Source organism: Lactuca virosa, chromosome 9 (genome assembly GCF_052849685.1).
Source record: "Lactuca virosa cultivar CGN04683 chromosome 9, Lactuca_virosa_CGN04683_v6, whole genome shotgun sequence".
Lineage (NCBI taxonomy): Eukaryota > Viridiplantae > Streptophyta > Magnoliopsida > Asterales > Asteraceae > Lactuca > Lactuca virosa.
The window spans coordinates 111,772,351-111,792,048 of NC_136434.1; the positions used below are offsets into that span (position 1 = coordinate 111,772,351).

General features: G+C 35.2%; 2 protein-coding genes across 2 annotated transcripts; one reads left to right on the top strand and one right to left on the bottom strand.

The window, feature by feature from the left end:
* Positions 1-10,229: 10,229 nt before the first annotated feature.
* Positions 10,230-10,568, top strand: LOC145139669 (uncharacterized). Its single transcript, XM_079073411.1, has one exon. The coding sequence runs from the start codon at positions 10,230-10,232 to the stop codon at positions 10,566-10,568; it is 339 nt and encodes a 112-aa protein (XP_078929537.1).
* Positions 10,569-18,537: 7,969 nt separating this feature from the next.
* On the bottom strand, positions 18,538-19,451 carry LOC145135792 (3'-5' exonuclease-like). The gene has a single exon (XM_079070004.1). The coding sequence runs from the start codon at positions 19,378-19,380 to the stop codon at positions 18,742-18,744; it is 639 nt and encodes a 212-aa protein (XP_078926130.1). The 5' UTR covers positions 19,381-19,451; the 3' UTR covers positions 18,538-18,741.
* Positions 19,452-19,698: the final 247 nt, after the last annotated feature.

Consider the following 19,698-nt stretch of genomic DNA (forward strand, 5'->3'; position numbering starts at 1 on the left):
ATTACTACCAAAAGTAAATGACACATATTTAGTTGCTTATAGTGATTTAGATTGGTTAGGGTGTCTCTTTTCTCGCAGGTCACAAACTGGATATGTTTTTCTTTTTGGTGGTGCTCCGATTTCTTGGAAGTCAAAGAAACAATCTGTGGTTTCCCGCTCTTCCGTTGAGGCTGAGTATCGTGCAATGGCCACCACCGTGAGTGAGATCCTTTGGACTCGTTGGTTGCTGACTGAATTTGATGTTGAGTTTCATGTACTGATACCTCTCTTGTGTGACAATGATTCAACCTGTCACATTGCACACAATCCAGTATTTCATGAGCGCACCAAACATGTAGAAATGGATTGTTATTTTGTGCAAGAACGTGTCATGTCCAAGGAGATTGTTCCAGTAAAGATAAAAACTCAAGATCAGCTGGCTGATTTACTCACTAAACCGCTTGGTTCAGTTCGTCTCAAGTTATTGTCAACCAAGTTGGGCATTCGGAACCTTCATGCTCCAGCTTGAGGGGGAGTAAAGGAGTTTGAATTATTCCTAGTATACAGATAATATCATTTGTATTTATCCTTTATAAGTGGTGTTTATCTTTTATCCTTTAGTTTAGTTTGTAATAGGACGGATGTTAGACTATATATATCCGATTCTTATTCTTTGTAATCAAAGTGTGAAGAACGAATGAAACAGTGTACCTTTATCAGATTCTTTAGTTAATATTTATATAGAAACCTTACATGTAATTAACTTTTTTTAGTTTAGCATCTAATCTTAATAAAATTGTTAGAATTAGAGGAGAATATATTTTTCATTCATATAAAAAAACAGGATGCAAGGTTCTTTAAATAAGAAAACAAAAAACATATAAACATAATAATCTAATCTATTAAATGAAAATGATTTTGGCACATGTTCTTTCTTTAAATAAGAAAACAAAAAACATATAAACATAATAATCTAATCTATTAAATGAAAATGATTTTGGCACATGTTCTTTTTAATGCATTTTGCTACATGGCTTTTTATGATTGTTTTTATTTTATCATAGGGTTTTCTAATTTGTGTCATAACGGGCATATATAAGAAGTATTAATTATGAAAAATATTACCATAATTAAATTTGAAATATATTTATTATTGAGATTATTAAAGCATTTCATATTTAATTATGGTAATATTCATTATAATTAATGCATTTTATATTTAATTATGGTAATAATTCTCATTAATTAATGTTTTTTATATGTGCCCTTAAGACACATGTTAGAAAATCTCTTTTATCATTTTCCACTTATCATTTTTTGGGTTTTTTCATTTCCTTACATTAATTTTTTTTGAAACGGCAAATAATTAACCTACTCCTAAATAACCACTTATGTCTCCACCGAGAGTTGAACCCATGACCTCTCATATGAGAGGGTCACTCCTTACCACTAGGCTATTGACCATTTGGTTCCTCAAATTAATTAATTTCCAGAGTTCCAAGATGTAAACAATTATATATGTAATCTCATTTTATTCATGTAAACTATCATTCTATTAATTCGAAAATAATTTCACATAAATGAAATCGATTATTTCCTTCCAATTTTCATTTTTCACATCTAATGATATATAAAATATAATCCTTTCCTATTTTAATTTTCGAAATTATGTATACATATTCTTTTCGGAATAATTTCATTCCTCATCGAAATAGTTTGCTTGCTTTTGAATTCGATTGCTATACATAACCATCAATCGTCAACAACATTAGCTACACAAGATAAACAATCTAATTCGTCTTTTGTCTTTATTTTATTGGTTTTGAATGTGTTTAATTGACTATGTGTAGTGTTTTTTCGGATTCAACATTGTGCCTTCACATATAATGGTAGCATCGAATATGTATTGTCTTTATTTTATTTTGTGTGTGTGTGTGTTTTTAATTGACCGTATCATCTACTCTCACATACACAACTTCATGTTGCTTCATTGATAATGGTTTGGTCAAACGATATGGAACCAGTAGCAGGAATATTTTATTGGTTGTCAATGTGTAATTCGAGTAAGGTTTATAACGAAACATTGCATGGGCATATTCGTCCTTTGAATATGTCTTTATAACAGAAATAGCACCCTACACAATTGAGAATATGAGTGATTTTGTGTTGTTTGAGTATGTCTTTATAACAGAAATATGCCCCTACTTTTATTACATTTATTACATTCTTATATGGGATTCTTTGGATTGATGATAAATCAACCTTTAACCTTTCGAGTTTCGCCTATTTGCAGGGGCATATTCGTCTATTTGCGACACTATTATAATTTTAAAGAGCATACAATAGTCAAACGTTGTTTTTTTTCACTAATATAATTTGGATTTGAGCATTCGATTTTGATTCCAACCAAACACATTTATTTGTTACTTTTGAGATTTTGTATGTATGTGAAAAGGGAAATAGACACAAGTGCTTACAAGGCAGATAGGACAAGAAACCTCCTCATGGTATTGGTTCTGGTCTTGGTCTGAAGAAGAATAGTAAACTTTTTCCCTTAAACACTTGTATATGATGTCCTCTAATAATTCAGAACTTGATTTGAATTAGTATGGAACTCATCACATAAACAAAAACCAAATTGGTTACAGTCAATCAAGATTTTATATGCGTTGTGTATTTTCTGAGAAAATAGAGAGATACTATTCCACTTTTGACATCTTACTATGTGATTAAAGTTCTAATTGTTTAGTTACATAAAACTTTCATCAGTGTATAAACTTTATGCATGGTTAAGTCAAGCATTGCTCGGGTAAGTAGATGGAAAAATATTATGTGCAGGGGCATATTCGTCAATTTGTTAAAATTTAAACATGTGTATCATTCTATTCTGTTTTTTATGTGTACGTATGTAACTGTGTTTATAGAAAATTCGAGCAACTTTAATTTCATAAAGAAAAACTGTAGGGGCATATTGGTCGATTTGCTTTAAATTTAGGGAAATTGAGTAATCTAACCACTTTTTATGTTCTTTTTTTAAATATAACCAAGTTTTCTTTTTGAAAACTAACCTTTTGGTCTGGAATGGGTCATTCCGGAACCGAAAACCGCCCAAGCCCAATACTATAGCCCAATGGTATATATATGGGTCTCACACACACAAAATCTGGAATACGCGTTCTGGAATTAACATTAGCAGATCTGAAGCACGATTTACCCAAATTTCGGACCAAAATTTGAGCGTGGATTCATCAAACTAAGTAAGTTGTACACTTTAAGTTACTTTGCATTTGATTTTCTGAAATGATTTAAGTATTCCGGAATTGTCCGAAATGGTCCGGAACACGAGGAACAACTCCGGAATATCCGAATTATCCTTTTTTTTTTTATCTTTTTCTCATTGTACGTGTATGAATGTTATGTAAGTACTTTGTAATGTGTTTCTGATCGATTGTTTTAGTTAGGAAATAGGTATTGTAGGGGTTCCGAAATGGTAATGTAGGTCCAAAACACGATGAATGTGGTCCAGAATCCGATGATCTATTCCGGAATGATGATCCGGAATAACTATAACATATAATTTTTCTTCTAAGTATTGTTTAATAACCCATGTTAGTACAAAGACAAGTTAGCGTGAATGTTGTTAAAAAAGTGAGTTTTACGGACGACGAAGTTGTATTCCATTTATAAGAGCTTTCGGAATTGAGCCTGATAAATGTAAAATCGAAAAACAATAATTTTATAATTATAATTTATTTTTACGGTAATGTATTAAAATGTTCTTGGAGTTTTGTTTTTGCAGATAAAAAACGACGATGCTGAGTTTCAAAATAAGATAAAAAATAAACCAGCAAAGGCACCCATAAAATTAAGAAAGAAATCAGAAAGGGTGTTAAAACTTAAATTGAAAGCAGATAAAACTCCGAAAGATGGCATCGGAGCAAGTGCTAACAACCATGTTATGATAGACTAGTTGCAATTATGTTTTTTTTTGTTATGAATATGTTTCAGGAAGTGTTTTTTATTATTATATAATACTTTTACGGACATTGGTTTTTAAATAGTATATTAATATAATTTAGGTATATTCTATTTTCAGTCTCCAACATCTTGTGACTCGAACGATGAGGATGAGTTGCCTATAGAGTATGTTATATCACGTCTTGAAGATGAGCAACGACGTCTTGTTGATACAACTGCATTAGAAATGATTCGTGATTATCAACGTGCTAAACAACGAATAGTAATATTGGAAATCCCATTACCATCTTCACCGGATGAGGACCGGAGAAAAGTAGCATTGTATAACATGCAAATGCTCCTCATTATCATGTCTGAAGATATACGACAATTTGTGAACCCAATGGACATCATCGAAGAAACACATAGGACAACTCCAACAATAGAAGATCAAGTCGAATTGACTGATAATGGTTTGAAAGTAATTGAGACCTACATGGAATTGTTTGAAAATCATGTAGAAACAGTTAGTTTGCATCGGATGCAAGTTCCCAGTTATCGGCCAAAAATGTAATCTAATTTTAAATATAGATATTGTAATTTCTTTTCAAACTGAATTTTGTAAAAGGAACGGTATAATTATCTAAAATGACAATTATGCTTTTCCATTAACATTTGTTATAAAACCTAACCATAGCTGGTAAGGGACGAACTACGAAAGAAATTTAAACCATAAGGGTCATTCTTGTAATTTAGAAAAACTGGTTAACGGAGGAATGGTTAAAAAATTATCGATAATGGCTTAATTGACATGTACATTAAAAGTTAGATGACATATTGCGCAAAAAAAATACATAAATGGTCAAATCGGACCAAACTCAAAACTTCATTATGCTACAGTGACATTATCCCTAATTTTATGCATGCATAAAACACATGTAGAGGCCATTGCAAAATGTGATTGCAATATATGTTAATCTTATCATATTGTTCAAAAAACTTATAATTTTATATATCAACATAATGTAAGAATTATTATTTCGTAGTTAATATGTATAACGACATAATCTTAATATGCGCAACGCGCAGAAATTCTCCTAGTATACTATAATCGAACAACTTTGAATAATGAAAGGAATTTTAAATGCAAAAGGAAACATGCATTGTAATTAATCAGCCCCAAATTTTCCAAAATTCATTAATTCAATTAAACCTAACAGTAAAAAGCAAAACATAGATCTAAGATACATAATCAGTTTTGTAAACCCAAATCAAACGACCAACATCCACCAACAAATCAAACCCGAACAATTACCAACCCTAATCGTACCTTAGACCATAGACTGAGAACTGGAATTCAAATTCAAGCAAGAATATCCTCCCGATCTTATGATGGATACACGCATATTGCACATGCGCCAGAGTCAACAATTTGCTATCACAATTGCTCATGGTTACAGCCTCATGCTTGATCAACTTCTTCCGTAAGACCCTCCTCATCAATTATTTCAACCCTACATTCCCAAGATTCCTCATATCGTACACATCAGCAGACAGTTCCTCTATGTCAGCCGTATTAGCAATCTCTAGGTTACAGTGCTCTGTAAGCTTCTCTACGTCTTTAGCGGTCTCGTGTCGGTAAATATGTAGGAGGAAATGCAGAGGAAGTTTAAGAGTGGCAAGGGATTGTAGGAGAGTGGAGGACTTGAAAAAGCAGCCAACGACGTTCAACGAAGAGTTGGAGGGTGGCGACACGGTTTTCGAGATTTGGAATGCGGTTCGAACGCCACTCAACATCGACACCGACGATGATGGAGTGGAGATGGCAGGTTTATTCGCGTTCAATGTCGTTTATCCACGTGTTGACATGAGATGTTGATTTTGTGACTAAGGTGTCAATGTTTTCTTCGAAGTATGTAACCCTGTAGTGAGCATAGCCAACGTAATGAACCTCGAAAGGGATAAGCATAAAATTTCTGGCCATGGATAAGATTTACGGGGAGGCACGTGGCTATGAGAGTGAGTGTATGTGTGTGTGTGTGACAATGTTTAAGGGGAATGAAAGCAGATTGGAATAGTTACGAAGATGGTAGGAAGCGTGTTGTCACAGACCAAGTTTCCAAAAGTTTCCCGGATCGTATAAAGAACGTTGGAGTGATAAAGAATACTCGAAGAGTCTCGGGAGAGATCAAGAATAATCTACGAGACCCTGGAAGATGCTGGAAAATCATAGATGTTCGTGGAACAAGATGGAACGATCCGAAATAATCAAGAAGACACTAGACGAAGCTAGGACGACCCGGAAGACTTTGGAATGACCTAAAACATGCTAGGTCATGAAGGAACAAGTTAGATAATGTTGGAACGTCCTAGAAATATCTAGGACATCGTAGATAAGTATGTTACATTCTAGAGTCTTGTAAAAGGCATGTAGATAGAATTGGAAGAGTCTAGATCCCGTAGTTTCTTGACTATTCTAGACTAAAAGGGAAATTCGAGTGAACAAAACACACTCGAACAAGCAGGGATCCTTGTATCACATGAAGATTGATCCAAAAGTTTATGAGGTTGAGAGAGGAGCTATGACAAAAGGAACAGTAAGAAAACAGAACACACCTTAATCGAGGAGACGCTTTGGAGAGAAAAAAGGCACGAAGTAGTTCCATAACATGATCAAGACATACCTACCGAAGACTTGACGAGGACGTCAAGGGTTTAAGTGGGGGAGGATGTAACGGACCAAGTTTCCGAAAGTTTCCCGGATCGTATAAAGAACGTTGGAGCTATAAAGAGTACTTGAAGAGTCTCCGGAGAGATCAAGAATACTCTACGAGGCCCTGGAAGATGCTGGAAAATCATAGATGTTCCTGGGGGAGGATGTTACGGACCAAGTTTCTAAAAGTTTCCCGGATCATATAAAGAACGTTGGAGCTATAAAGAATACTCGAAGAGTCTTCGGAGAGATCAAGAATACTCTAAGAGGCCCTGGAAGATGCTGGAAAATCATAGATGTTCGTGGAACAAGATGGAACGATCCAAAATAATCAAGAAGACACTATACGAAGCTAGGACGACCCGGAAGACTTTGGAACGACCTAGAACATGCTAGGTCATGAAGGAACAAGTTAGATAATGTTGGAACATTCTAGAAATCTCTAGGACATTGTAGATAAGTATGTTACATTCTAGAGTCTTGTAAAAGGCATGTAGATATAATTGGAATAGTCTAAAATAGTCAAGAAACTACGGGATCTAGACACTTCCATTTGAGAAGGTGTAAGATCCTATAAATAGGGGTGAGTTCATTTGTAGAAAACCATCGAGAAGTCCTCTTGTAAGAAGTTGAGTTGTATACAAAGAAGCTTTCTTTATTACTTTAAAGTGTTCCTTATCATTTCTCTTTCTTCCTTGAGTCGTTAGTACATCTAGAGTATCGAAGTTAGCCTGACTTAGTCAAGAAACACTAAGTAGCACACCGTGATTCAGTCGTCCCGTGACACATGGTATCAGAGCTAAGTTCGAGTAAGCAAGAGACCATTACGATGGAAGGAGCAAGTGAAGTACTTTAACATTCCCCCTATCGTCGAGGAGAAAGGAAGGAAGTCCAAGAAGAGGGACCAATGTAACGCCCGCGTTTCGGGGCTAAGCATTATTAGATGATCTAATTGTCTAGGCCAACTATTGTAAATCTTTTTGGAGTAATATAGATGAATTATTTGAGTATTATGTGATTTATGTGCTTATTACTTATTTATAAATGTATAATAAATAAAGGATAAAAATAAGTGTCAAAATTAAAGTGTGAGATAAGCCCGATATCTTTACATTAAGTTGTAGTGGTCGAAACAAGGATTACGGGGATATAAAGAACGCCGAAATCCGAGTTATAACAAAGAAGTTATGACCCGTCGAAGTTTCGCGGCAGAACCGGCACGACACCGGGAAGCGTAAATAGTGAATTTACTATAGAAGACTTTTTGGCCTTAGTAATCTAAACGAAAGTCATAGAGTATGTTAAACAAAGAACATCCATAAAAAGAATGCCCAAATCTAACTTCGTACGAGGAAGTTATGAATTTTCTAAGATTCGGATAAGGAGTGCACGACCCGAAACTCGAATTTTAGTTCGAGCGGTTTTTGGCCTACGCGACCTAAATGAGAGTTGAATATCTCATTAATAGGAACTCAACGGTAAAAAGACAGACAAAAACGGAGTCCGTATGAAGGAGTTACGAATTCTTCGCGGTCATTTAACAGTCTAATCTCCTCATACTGTTAAATTTAAGATCGGTCAATAATTAGCCGACGGAGTCAAAATGAAAATTGTAGATCTTATTTTTACCTACATATGGATATAAAGAACGTCAAAAACGGAGCTCGTATGCGAAAGTTATGAATTTTTGAAAATCGGCTGATTTCCACCCTGTGTGCGATGTCACGTGTCAGCACCAGGCTGTGCCTGGCTGTATACAGCTGGCTCACGACGTGAGCATCAAAGGCTCACGATGTGAGAGCCATTTCAGCCTCCTATAAATAGATGGTCGGGGGTAGAGCATTCTTCACACCTCTCAAGCTTTCTTTCTCTCTCTAAACTCTCTCTAACTTCCCAAACCCCCCAAAAGCCTAGGAAACTTCCCTAGCACTTGAAGAAAGCCTCGGAGAGCCAGGAGTCTCCGAGAGAAAGAGTTTTTCGGTTTGAACTCTGCCCGCGCAGAGCCCGGTTTTCAAGCAAACTTCCCAGTTTTGTCAGAGAAGATTATTTTAAGAAGCGAGGTGTTGTCCGAATCACTCCGTATCAGGTAAGTGTATAGTCACTTTCATCTTACACATAGATATGAAGTATTTTATATAAATTATGTGCTATGTGTATATATATGTTATCTGTTTACCTGAGATGTTTGCTGGATGAAAGATCTATACTTCTTTCTTTCAAATCTGAAACTTTTTCCTTCAGATCTACACTTTCTCATCTCAGATCTAAACTTTTTCTTCAGATCTAAACTGTATACTTTGAGATCTATGTTGGATGAAAGATCTAAACTTCTTTCCTTCAGATCTAGACTTTTTCTTCAGATCTATACCGTATATGTATTTTATGTTTCGAAAGTTATGTTGAATAAAAGATGTAAGCTTTATTTTACAGATCTGGACCATGTATGTATTTTATATCTACAAATATGTTGGGTAGAACATGGGTAGATGAAATAGTTGGTGTGTGGTAAAATAAAATGATGAGAGGCCTCAATGTTGACGTTGTTCCAGTCATCTAGCGGAGTATGGATGACGACCACAGACTTTTCTAGGAAGTCCAGTGGAACGCTAGCAGGCTCGCAACCTGTAGGTGTTTGTGAACAAAGTGTTCACCGGTGTATTCCATCCCCCCCATGGTTGCCTTACGGACACATATGGCTGAGGAACCCCCTTATCAGTAGTGTCCATCCCGATGAAATTCCTTAGGATAGGTCCCTTATAATAGATGCTCTAGGGACGTAAAGTGAGGATAACGGGAACGGGTAATCGGGTTAGTAATTTGATGAAAATAAATAATGAACTTATTATTGTGGGTTGAAAACCTTATATGCTCACCAGGCTCCCCAGCCTGACCCACTCTGTTTCTTGTATTATAGGTAGTGGCAAAAGCATAGTTGGATAATTTGACGAGAGATTACGGATTTGAGGCCATATAGTGTTTTGTGGCCTAAGATGTTTATTTCTTTTTAGTTTATGCTTATGGTCTGCATCGATGATTGACATCCCGAGCTTTTTTAATGTAATGGAAATACATTTCTTTAAGAAATGCTTTGATAAAATTTATATCATATTTTGTTTTGGGAACAAATTCCGCAATACTTTTCTTAAGAAGTTACTCTGATTTTTATTAAAAAGCATAAACGAAATCGGTCTTTTCTGGCCGTAAAAATGGGGATGTCACAACCAATCGGTAGATGCCTTGGCGAGCTTAGAAAACAAGCTTACAAAGGTCGAGATTAACTTCGGTGAGATCCTTGAGTGGAAGGATATCGTCGAGCAGTTTATGGGAGATACAAATGACACTAGTGATGGAATGAAGGAGTCCATAAGTGTCATCAAGGAAGAATTCCTTGGACTAATCAACACCTTGCGGAATGAGTTCCGTGAGAAGGTAGTTGCGTTAGAAGCTGAAGAAAAAATTATGCAAGGTAGAAATCGTCGGAGGATCCATTGCGAAAACATTTCCAAACACGGAATCACCCAAACCATTGAAGTATGGAGGCAAACGCGACCCTAAAGAACTTGACGAATTCTTTTGGTCGATGGAATGCTACTTCAATGCTAGTCAAGTAAAGGACGACCAGACGAAGGTAGATACATTCGTCCTTTATCTATACGAGAGTGTAGCTCTATGGTGGAGAAGGAAGCATGGAGACATTGAAAAAGGATTATACACCATAGACACATGGGAAGAATTCAAGAGGCAACTTAAGAGACAATTTTTCTCACATAATGCTGAAGACATAGCGATGAAGATACTTTGTGGGCTAAAGCATATTGGATCCATCCACGACTACATAGTCGAGTTCACAAGCTTGATGCTAGAGTTACCCGACATGCAGGAGAAAGACAAACTTTTCTATTTCATGGATGGACTATAATCTTGGGCTTTCAATGAGCTCAAGAAGAGAAATGTTAGAGATATCAACGAAGCTATCACTGTGGCAGAAGATCTAATAGAATTTCATAAGGAAAAACAGTGTGGGAGACCAACCATATCCCGAACCAGAAGTTAATCAAGACACACCCCAACCATCGTATTCGAAGGGGAAATTAATCGAAGGAAGGTATCGAAAAGAAGAACGGAAGGAAGTCAAGTGTTACCTATGTGATGGTCCTCACTTGATCCGAGACAGCCCGAAGAAAAAGACCTTCTATGGGATGATGTCGCAAGGGGAAGAAGAAGAGGCACAAATGAACTCAATGCTCCTTCTAAACTCGGTAACGAAGGACGGGATAAAATCGGTAAAGGGGGAAAAACTAAAGGAGGGAATCTCATGTACGTCGAACCTAAGGTGAGTGGAAAGAACACCAATACGTTGGTAGATTCTGTAGCAACACATAGTTTCATCGCAGAAGAGGAAGCCAAGAAGTTGGGTATTCACTGTACTAAGGAGTCGGGACGTTTGGAGGTTGTTAACTCTCCGCCCAATCTGATCCTTGGAGTTTCTCGTGGAATACCCATGAAGATTGCAGAATGGGAAGGGACCACCGACTTGATAGTGGTTCTGATGGACGATTATCGCACGGTAATAGGAATGGACTTCCTAGATCAGGTACGTCCTTGGTCGTTTGAGAGAGAACACCATGCGTATAACTAAGGGATCAATGATCTATATTATTCCCTTAGAACGAAGGAAGACAAAGGCTCATACTCTTTCAACCATGAAGTTCCTCCATAAAGGACCCAAGAGAGAAGGAAGTGCACACACATCGTATGTCCCGAGTAAGAAGATCAAGAAGAATATGAAGCCTAAAAGGGAAATTCAAGTGAACAAAACACACTCGAACAAGAAGGGATCCTTGTCTCACATGAAGATTGATCCAATAGTTTATGTGGTTAAGAGAGGAGCTATGACAAAAGGAGCGGTAAGAAAACAGAACACACCTCAATCGAAAAGACACTTTGAAGAGAAAGAAAAGGCACGAAGTAGTTTCGTGATAGGATCAAGACATACCTACTGAAGACTTGACGAGAACGTCAAGGATTTAAGTGGGGGAGGATGTCACAGACCAAGTTTCTGAAAGTTTCCCGGATCGTATAATGAACGTTGGAGCTATAAAGAATACTCGAAGAGTCTCCAGAGAGATCAAGAATACTCTACGAGGCCCTGGAAGATGCTGGAAAATAATAGATGTTCTTGGAACAAGATGGAACGATCCAGAATAATCAAGAAGACACTAGACGAAGCTAGGACGACCCGGAAGACTTTGGAACGACCTAGAACATGCTAGGTCATGAAGGAACAAGCTAGATAATTTTGGAATGTCCTAGAAATCTCTAGGACATCTTAGATAAGTATGTTACATTCTAGAGTCTTGTAAATGGCATGTAGATAGAATTGGAATAGTCTAGAATAGTCAAGAAACTATGGGATCTAGACACTTCTATTTGAGGAGGTGTATGATCCTATAAATAGGGGTGAGTTCATTTGTAGCAAACCATCAAGAAGTCCTCTTGTAAGAAGTTGAGTTGTATACAAAGAAGCTTTCTTTCTTACTTTAAAGTGTTCGTTATCATTTCTCTTGCTTCCTTGAGTCGTTAGTACATCTAGAGTACCGAAGTTAGCCTGATTTAGTCAAGAAACACTAAATGACACACAGTGATTGAGTCATCCCATGACAGTGCAACCCTATCTTCTATTGTTCTATAGTGTACGCATGTGGCATTTTGTTGTTTTCATTGTTAAAAAAACAAAAAACAAAAACCTAATCCCATCTTCTATTGTTCTTTAGTTTACTCCACACTTTAGGTGATTTGGAAAGCTCAAAATGTATCAGTGTATAGAAACGAAAGGTGAGCAGCAATGTTTATGACAGATGATTAGTGTTAGCCCGGTTAATTAGATAAATATTAGGGTTCAATCATGTGAAGTTGATTGGTCTATTTGGTGTATGTCTCACATGTCGTGTTTTCTGTTGTAAGCTTGAGTTTTTGCTTAAGGTTTTTTTTGTGCTAATGATATTTGTTTGCCGTTCAAAAAAAATAAAAATAAAAACCATAGAAACCAAACATTAAAATTTGTTATAAAATCAAGGTACTAATTATTTTTAGTTTTTTGAATTTTCATGAAAATGTAATTGATTGTATGTATGGATATTGATTATTGACTCGATAGAGGATTGTGTAACCTTTCCCATTTTACTTGATGTTTTTATTAAATAACTAAATTCATTTTCATGATTTCTTTCCTTTAATTTTAGTTAGATTGTTTTTTTCAACAGCAGACAAAACATTAGCATAAAACAAAAAAAGACCTAATCGAGTCGTTCAAGTCGAAATACACAAAATGTTTGAAATGGGAGACATACACCAAATAGGTCAATCAATCAATCTAAACTTGAATCTATTTTTAATCCAACTGAAAGTAAAAATGCTAATGTCATCAGCTAGGGACATAATTGGCCGCTTCACTTTCCAAAATACCACAACATTACGGGCTTTCCATATCGTCCAAAGTGTCGAATAAACAAGGGAAAGTTGCAGGTTTGTTACTCTTTTGTCGTCTGTGTTCATTTTCTACAACTCAACCAACTCTAAACTAGAGAAATGTTGATGTGGTAAGATTGAAGACCAATAAATTAACCACCGCCACAACTCTGAGACGTAACAACAAGAGAAAAAAAACATGATACACTTCTTCCTTTGTAGAATGGCAGAACGGGCACAATCATGAAGAAACTATTACACTTCTTTTTCTTAGATTATTGAAAGTAGGAATGTTATTTTTTAGAAATCGCCAAACAAAACAGTTGATTTTAATTGGAATCCAGCTAAACAAAGTAAAAAGATTAATACTACTGCAACCATCAGAATCCAAAAGTCTTCGAACCTGCATCATAGTAAACTTGCCACTGCTATCGTTTTGCCATACCCACTTGTCTGCACCTCCTGAAAAATGAAAATCAGAAGAACATTTGTTAATGCTAATAGTTGATTTCTTCCCGACCCCCTTCTCTGTTGCCTCGCCCACGTCCATCTCAATTGAGTATCTAAACCATGATTGAATTTGATCATTTTGCTAATAAAGCAATGTTTATTAGATTCATTAACATAAAAATTAGGAAAGCTCTCTTTCAAATGGGTATCACCACAACAAATATCCTTCCAAATATGTGTTTTGTCTCTTTTTCCTTTTGCTCTTTTCAAAAAAGATTATTCCAATTAATTTATATTTAACCTGGTCTTTCTGTAATATATATATACATATATATATATATATATATATATATATATATATATATATATATATATATTATTCTTTTCAGCTTTTATTAACAAATTGATGTAAAAATATAATTAAAAAAAACCATAAAACCCCGAAAAGCGATCTTGTTTAACCTAAGAAATCAAAACCTGAAAACCAAACTACAACAATATTTTTTCTACAAACCAAGATTTTAGAAAAAAAAAACACACTAAATCAAACCATATGCTAAGCCTCAAGGTAAAAATTTTGTTTTGTATATATAGACCGAGGGTATAACTATTAGTTTCCATAAAACATCCACAATATAAGTTTTTATAATATTTTTCTCAAACTAAAAAGCTTTTGAAAAATAAAAAAACATAGAGTGAAAGATTTTTAATTTAATTTTTTTTAGTAAGCTTGTTAATTAAAAAGGGAAAAAAATATATAAGACACTAGGTTTACACACATTTTGATTTTTGACACCGTATTATTTTTTTTTTCAATTAAGTCACTAAGTTTATAATTTTTTTTGCAAATTTAACTTATCGGTTGGCTTGCTTCACTCATCCCTACCCATATCCCCACACACTACCCTTTTAAAAAGAATAAGCTAAAGTTTTGAAAACTAAATGAATTCTTTATAAGAGTAGGTATTGAATATATGTGAATTTGAAAGATTAAAAGTTTGGAAAAAAGTAAATGACTTGAATAAATGAACTCTTTACAAGAGTAGGTATTGGTTTTATGTACTTATGAAAGACAAAAGTTTGATATGAGCTTATGTTAAATGTTTTAAATTTGGTAATACTTGATTTGATAATTTTTTTTATATTATGCAAGTCAATATCGATTGCTAAATATAACACGAAAATTGTGTGTGATTGAGTCACAAAAAGAAAAATGATGAGCATAGATACATTGGATGCGATTACATAGTATATAGTAGTGTTTCAAATATTCCAATATCCTGAGAAGGAAATAAGGGATGACTATATCGGGACTCTTGCGAGGTAGGTGGAGGGATACCTTAATGTGTTGATTTGTTCTTCCTATTTAGGTAAGGGTTGATAGGGTATTATTTCTAGGAATCACCTTAAGGTCTGGATCGGTAAGACCAAAGGATTGTATATTAATACGAAGGCAGGATACATGAAGGCCCATAAGGTTTATGTTGATTATGATCATGCATTACACATATAAAATACATTACATGAAGTATGTTGAAATGAAAGATTTTTATCAAACATTTAATAATGACTTGATCGGTACATGACCCAAGGACCTTGTGCGAACTTGAAAATATGATACCGGAAGCCCGTAAGGTTGGATCATGTTTATGATTTTGCGGCTTGTGTATATATGTTAAAACATACGTATGTGGAAATAAAAGGTTTTATTGAATGTTTGATAATGATTTCGTGTCTAAACTCATGTAGCTCACAAGACAGTAGTGTTTTACATATGTTTTATTTAAATGACATGTATTCCAGGTTCAGATATGAAGGACTAAAAGATTATGATAATATGGATAGCAGTGGACTTTCTGAGAATAGAAATTTGACATAGTTGATATAATGTATCAAAATTCACTACTTTATATGGCTTTGTTTTGTATTAGTTGTAATACTCGGTGTTGGTTTGTGGTTGAAACAATGGATAATGACTTAAAAGGGTAATCTATTTTTCGTTTTGTACATATTTAGTCAGTGACTTTTTTGTCCATATGTTCCCATTGAACTTGTTGAACTGTTCAAAAAACATCCTTATAACCCGCAGTAGTAGGTTTAGCCGGTTTCCGGCGTATTTGACTGCTCCGACAAAGCTCCGGTCATCTTCTCCGGCGAACATGATTTTTCCGGCGAACTCAAGAACTCAGGTATGTTCTCTCCTTATGTCTCTTTGTTAGATCTAAACAAATTTCGAACATACACCCATGTGGGTGTTCGATTTTCAAACTCAAGAACTCAAACCCAGAAATCAATTCTTCATCTTCATCTTCTTTTGTTCAAACTCAAAAACACACATCACAATTTCTCACTCTAAAAACAATTTTTGAAATGTTAGATGAGAACACGAACCCAAATATTCAAAAATCGAACATGAAATCATTTTTGGGGTATTAACACAAATCATATATATTCCAGATTCAAGTTCATCTTCAAGCTCGATTTATGGGTTTGAAAACCCTAACTCGTGTTCATCTTAAAGCTCATCAGACCTTCAAGAACACAAACAAAAAAAGATTTATGTCGGTTTTTAGATCTGATGAAGAACAGGAACACAAATATGATGAAGTACACGGACACAAACCCAAAAGTCATCTTCATCTGTTCAAGAACATACAAACACTCATGATTCTCGATTTCTTATATGAATTTGATTTCAGATTTGAGTTTAGTGTGTTCTTGAACAAAAATGGAAACATGGTTTTCGAGCTTCAAACTTTTCATATGAACACTTCTAGATTTCGTTTTTGGAAGGAAGATGAACACACTTATGGATTTGTTTTTTGGATTTGAAAAACGATTTCGGTAGAATCTAACGACCTGGAAATCGAAAATAAATAAATAAACTATAACTCAAAAACATAACTTCGGTTGAAGATCTTTTGATTTATGGGAAGAAGATGAACACACACACATCGATGAACTCGTTTTTTCTTATCTATTTGTTCTTAAAGATGATCAGATTTGGATTGAAGTGGTTGAAGGATTTATGGGTTTATGATTTTTAGGTTGAAGGGTTTGAAGGGATGAACATGATTGTGTATGTGTTTTCTGATCTAACAAACCCACACATACACACCGACTGAAGGGTTGGAGAATTTTTGTTCAGATCTAACAAACACACACTCACACGCAAATGTGAAAACATTTATGATGAACTCATTTTTCAGATCTAGTTGTTCTTGAAGATGTTCAATTTGGATTGAAGGGGTTGAAGAATTTCTTGAGGAAAACACATGAATCTAGGTGTTTTTTGTTTATGTATGTGTTTTTTTGGTGTTTTTGATCAGAGACTCACCGGAAAAGATGGCCGGAGTCTCACCGGAGCTCACAAGAACGCCGGAAACCGGCTAAACCTCCGATACTAGGTCATAAGGATGTTTTTTGAACAGTTTAACAAGTTCAATGGAAAATTTGGACAAAAAAAAATCAATGACTAAATGTGTACAAGCCTAAAAATATGTTACCTTTTTAAGTCATTGTCCCTTGAAACAAACATAATTTATAGTTTTGGGAGCATATTTTGATAAATATGGGTAGAAGTTAGAAAATGTTTTAAAACCATATATTTTGTTTTATAAAAAAAATGGATGTTACAAAGATGATATGAAGTGATCTATGTTTTATAAAAAAAAATGGATGTTACAAAGATGATATGAAGTGATCTTCGGTTCAGCTTTAGTCCCTACAAGCTACCTCAACGATGCAAACATTCTTTAGCTTTCCAATTATGCACAAATTACCATACACAACAAATAATTTACATCTAAGTTACAAATACAAATTATTTTACAACTATCTCATAATTAGATTGAAAGTATTTCTAATACAGTTTTCCATACGTGTTAGTTTGTTTATTTCATGTCGAGATTGAATCAAATTTTGGGGGTTAAAGGTTGTAAATGTGTTGTTTGGTGTATGGTTTAAACATTAAATACGTTGAAAGAGTAGGAATTAGAAATGCGGAAGATCAATGTTACGGTATTCTTAAAGAATACGTGGTCGAGTGACATTGTGGAATGCGAGTGTGGAAATGAAAGGAAAGAGTGAAAAACTGAAAATTAAATCCTGTCATAAAGGGGTAAACAACTTAAAAATTACATAATGGCTCAACTATATAAGTTTTTCTTTTATATGTTGTTTTGGTTTTGGGTATGTCCAAATTATCTAAAAGAAAATAACTTGAATGTAAACAAATAGGTACTTTTTTAATAAAAAAAATAACTTACATGTAAATAAATAGATATTTTTTTATTTGTTTCAACGATGAAAAAAAAATTCTTATGTGTTTCTTGCGCATATACTATATTTATTGAAAGACGTACATGTACTATGCTGCCATGCAAAAACAAATAATAATGGGCTTTAGCCTCTACTCTAGTCATAGAAAAAAAAAAAAAGACTGCGTGTGGAAATGAAACTGGCGTTGCCTCATTTTCCTTTCGTAATAATGGCTCGACAGAGCGCCAAGATTATCCTAATGTTCTTATTTTTCAATTTTTCATCTTTGATTTTTTTCAATGTTTTGTCTTTTTCTTAGTTTTGAGTTTTGACACAACAAAATATTCCAACACTATATAATGTCGTCCTTTCAAGTTGTTACAAGGCATTTTAGTAGTTATCAAATATAACTCATTTTTATACAATTATTTAGCTAGCTTTAACATCGTTTGTCTCTTAGTTGCAATGTAGGTCTATTAAATCAAAGGGTTTTGTCACAAAAAACAATCAAATAGTTAATAATATAGTAGCATATTGAGATTTCAACTGAAGTCCATGATTGAAAGATTAAACCAAATATAAACACATCAACCAAAACATACTTGCGAGATTTTGGGTACTACATTCATAAGAATCTTGTAATCGAAGATCAACTCCCCAATAATTGATCAAATTAACTTTAATATTCAAATGGAGATGGAGATTGTAAGTAATCTGAACCAAATCTTTCGAAATTCATTCATTCAATTAACACTAAAGAAGTAAGACATAGATCCAAACCCTACAGGGGATCGTTTTGTAAACGCAAATCCCTATTCATCTAACGATCAACATCCACGATACATGAAATACTAACAACCCTAATCTACTTTTACGAAACAGTACCTTAGATCTATTGCGGATTTGAGTTCGAATCAGTCGAAATCGCCGGTAATCAAGATCCTCCCAATCTCAAAACTCAAGAAAGCATCGATGCAAGCATACTGCACCTGCGCCGGACTCAGCCATTGATCATCCCAACTGCTCATCGTAACAGCCTTCGGTTTGTTCAACTCCTTCCCAAGCACCCTTTTCGACAATCCCTTCAACCCTGCATTCCTAAGTTCCCCCTGATTGAACTCCTCAGCAGCCATAAACCTTAAATCGGCCGTATTCGAAACCTCCAGGTTGTAACGCGCTTCAAGCTTCTCCACGTCGCTCTTAATTCCGACGCCGGAGAAGGTGTAGGAGGGATTGCGAAGGAAGTTTTTGAGTGACCAAGGGATTGCAGGAGCCCGGAGGATTTGAAAAATCAGGCAGCGGCGACCGACGCAGAGTTGGAGAGTGGCCACGGGGTTTTCGTAGCGGCTGTAGCTAGGACGCCATTCAACGTCCAGGCCGACGACGAGGCGGTGGAGACGGCGGTGGTGGATGCGTTCGATGTCGGAGATCCACATGTCGACGAAGGATGGTGTGTCTGTGACTAGGGTTAAAATGGAGTCTTCGAAGAATTCGACGTCGTAGTAGTCGTGAGTATCGTCGGGGACTTCATGATCGAAAATGCTTATCGTCATCGCCGTGGTTATGGCGCTTGGTTGTCTGAGAGAATGATCGACGGTTATTGGAAATGGAAGCGGATCAGAAAATATATAGAAGTTACAGGAAATCCGTAGAAAAGAAAGGAACACTGTTTAATCACTCGCGTTTTACAGCGCGTGTATGGCAGTTTGTTGTTTTGGATAAAATCCGTTTAATGTTGATTTATTTGTTTGTTTATTAAATGATATAATGTTGATAATTCGCTTGTACAAGCCGTGAAGTTTAGGCTGTGTTTGACGCGTCACAACTAGCTGATAAGCTAGCTTATTTTTCGAGTTTTTTTTATGTTGTCG

What these genes read in the sequence shown, in the direction of transcription:
- LOC145139669 (XM_079073411.1), top strand. Translation starts at nt 10,230, where the DNA reads ATGGAATGCTACTTCAATGCTAGTCAAGTAAAGGACGACCAGACGAAG.
- LOC145135792 (XM_079070004.1), bottom strand. Translation starts at nt 19,380, where the DNA reads ATGACGATAAGCATTTTCGATCATGAAGTCCCCGACGATACTCACGAC.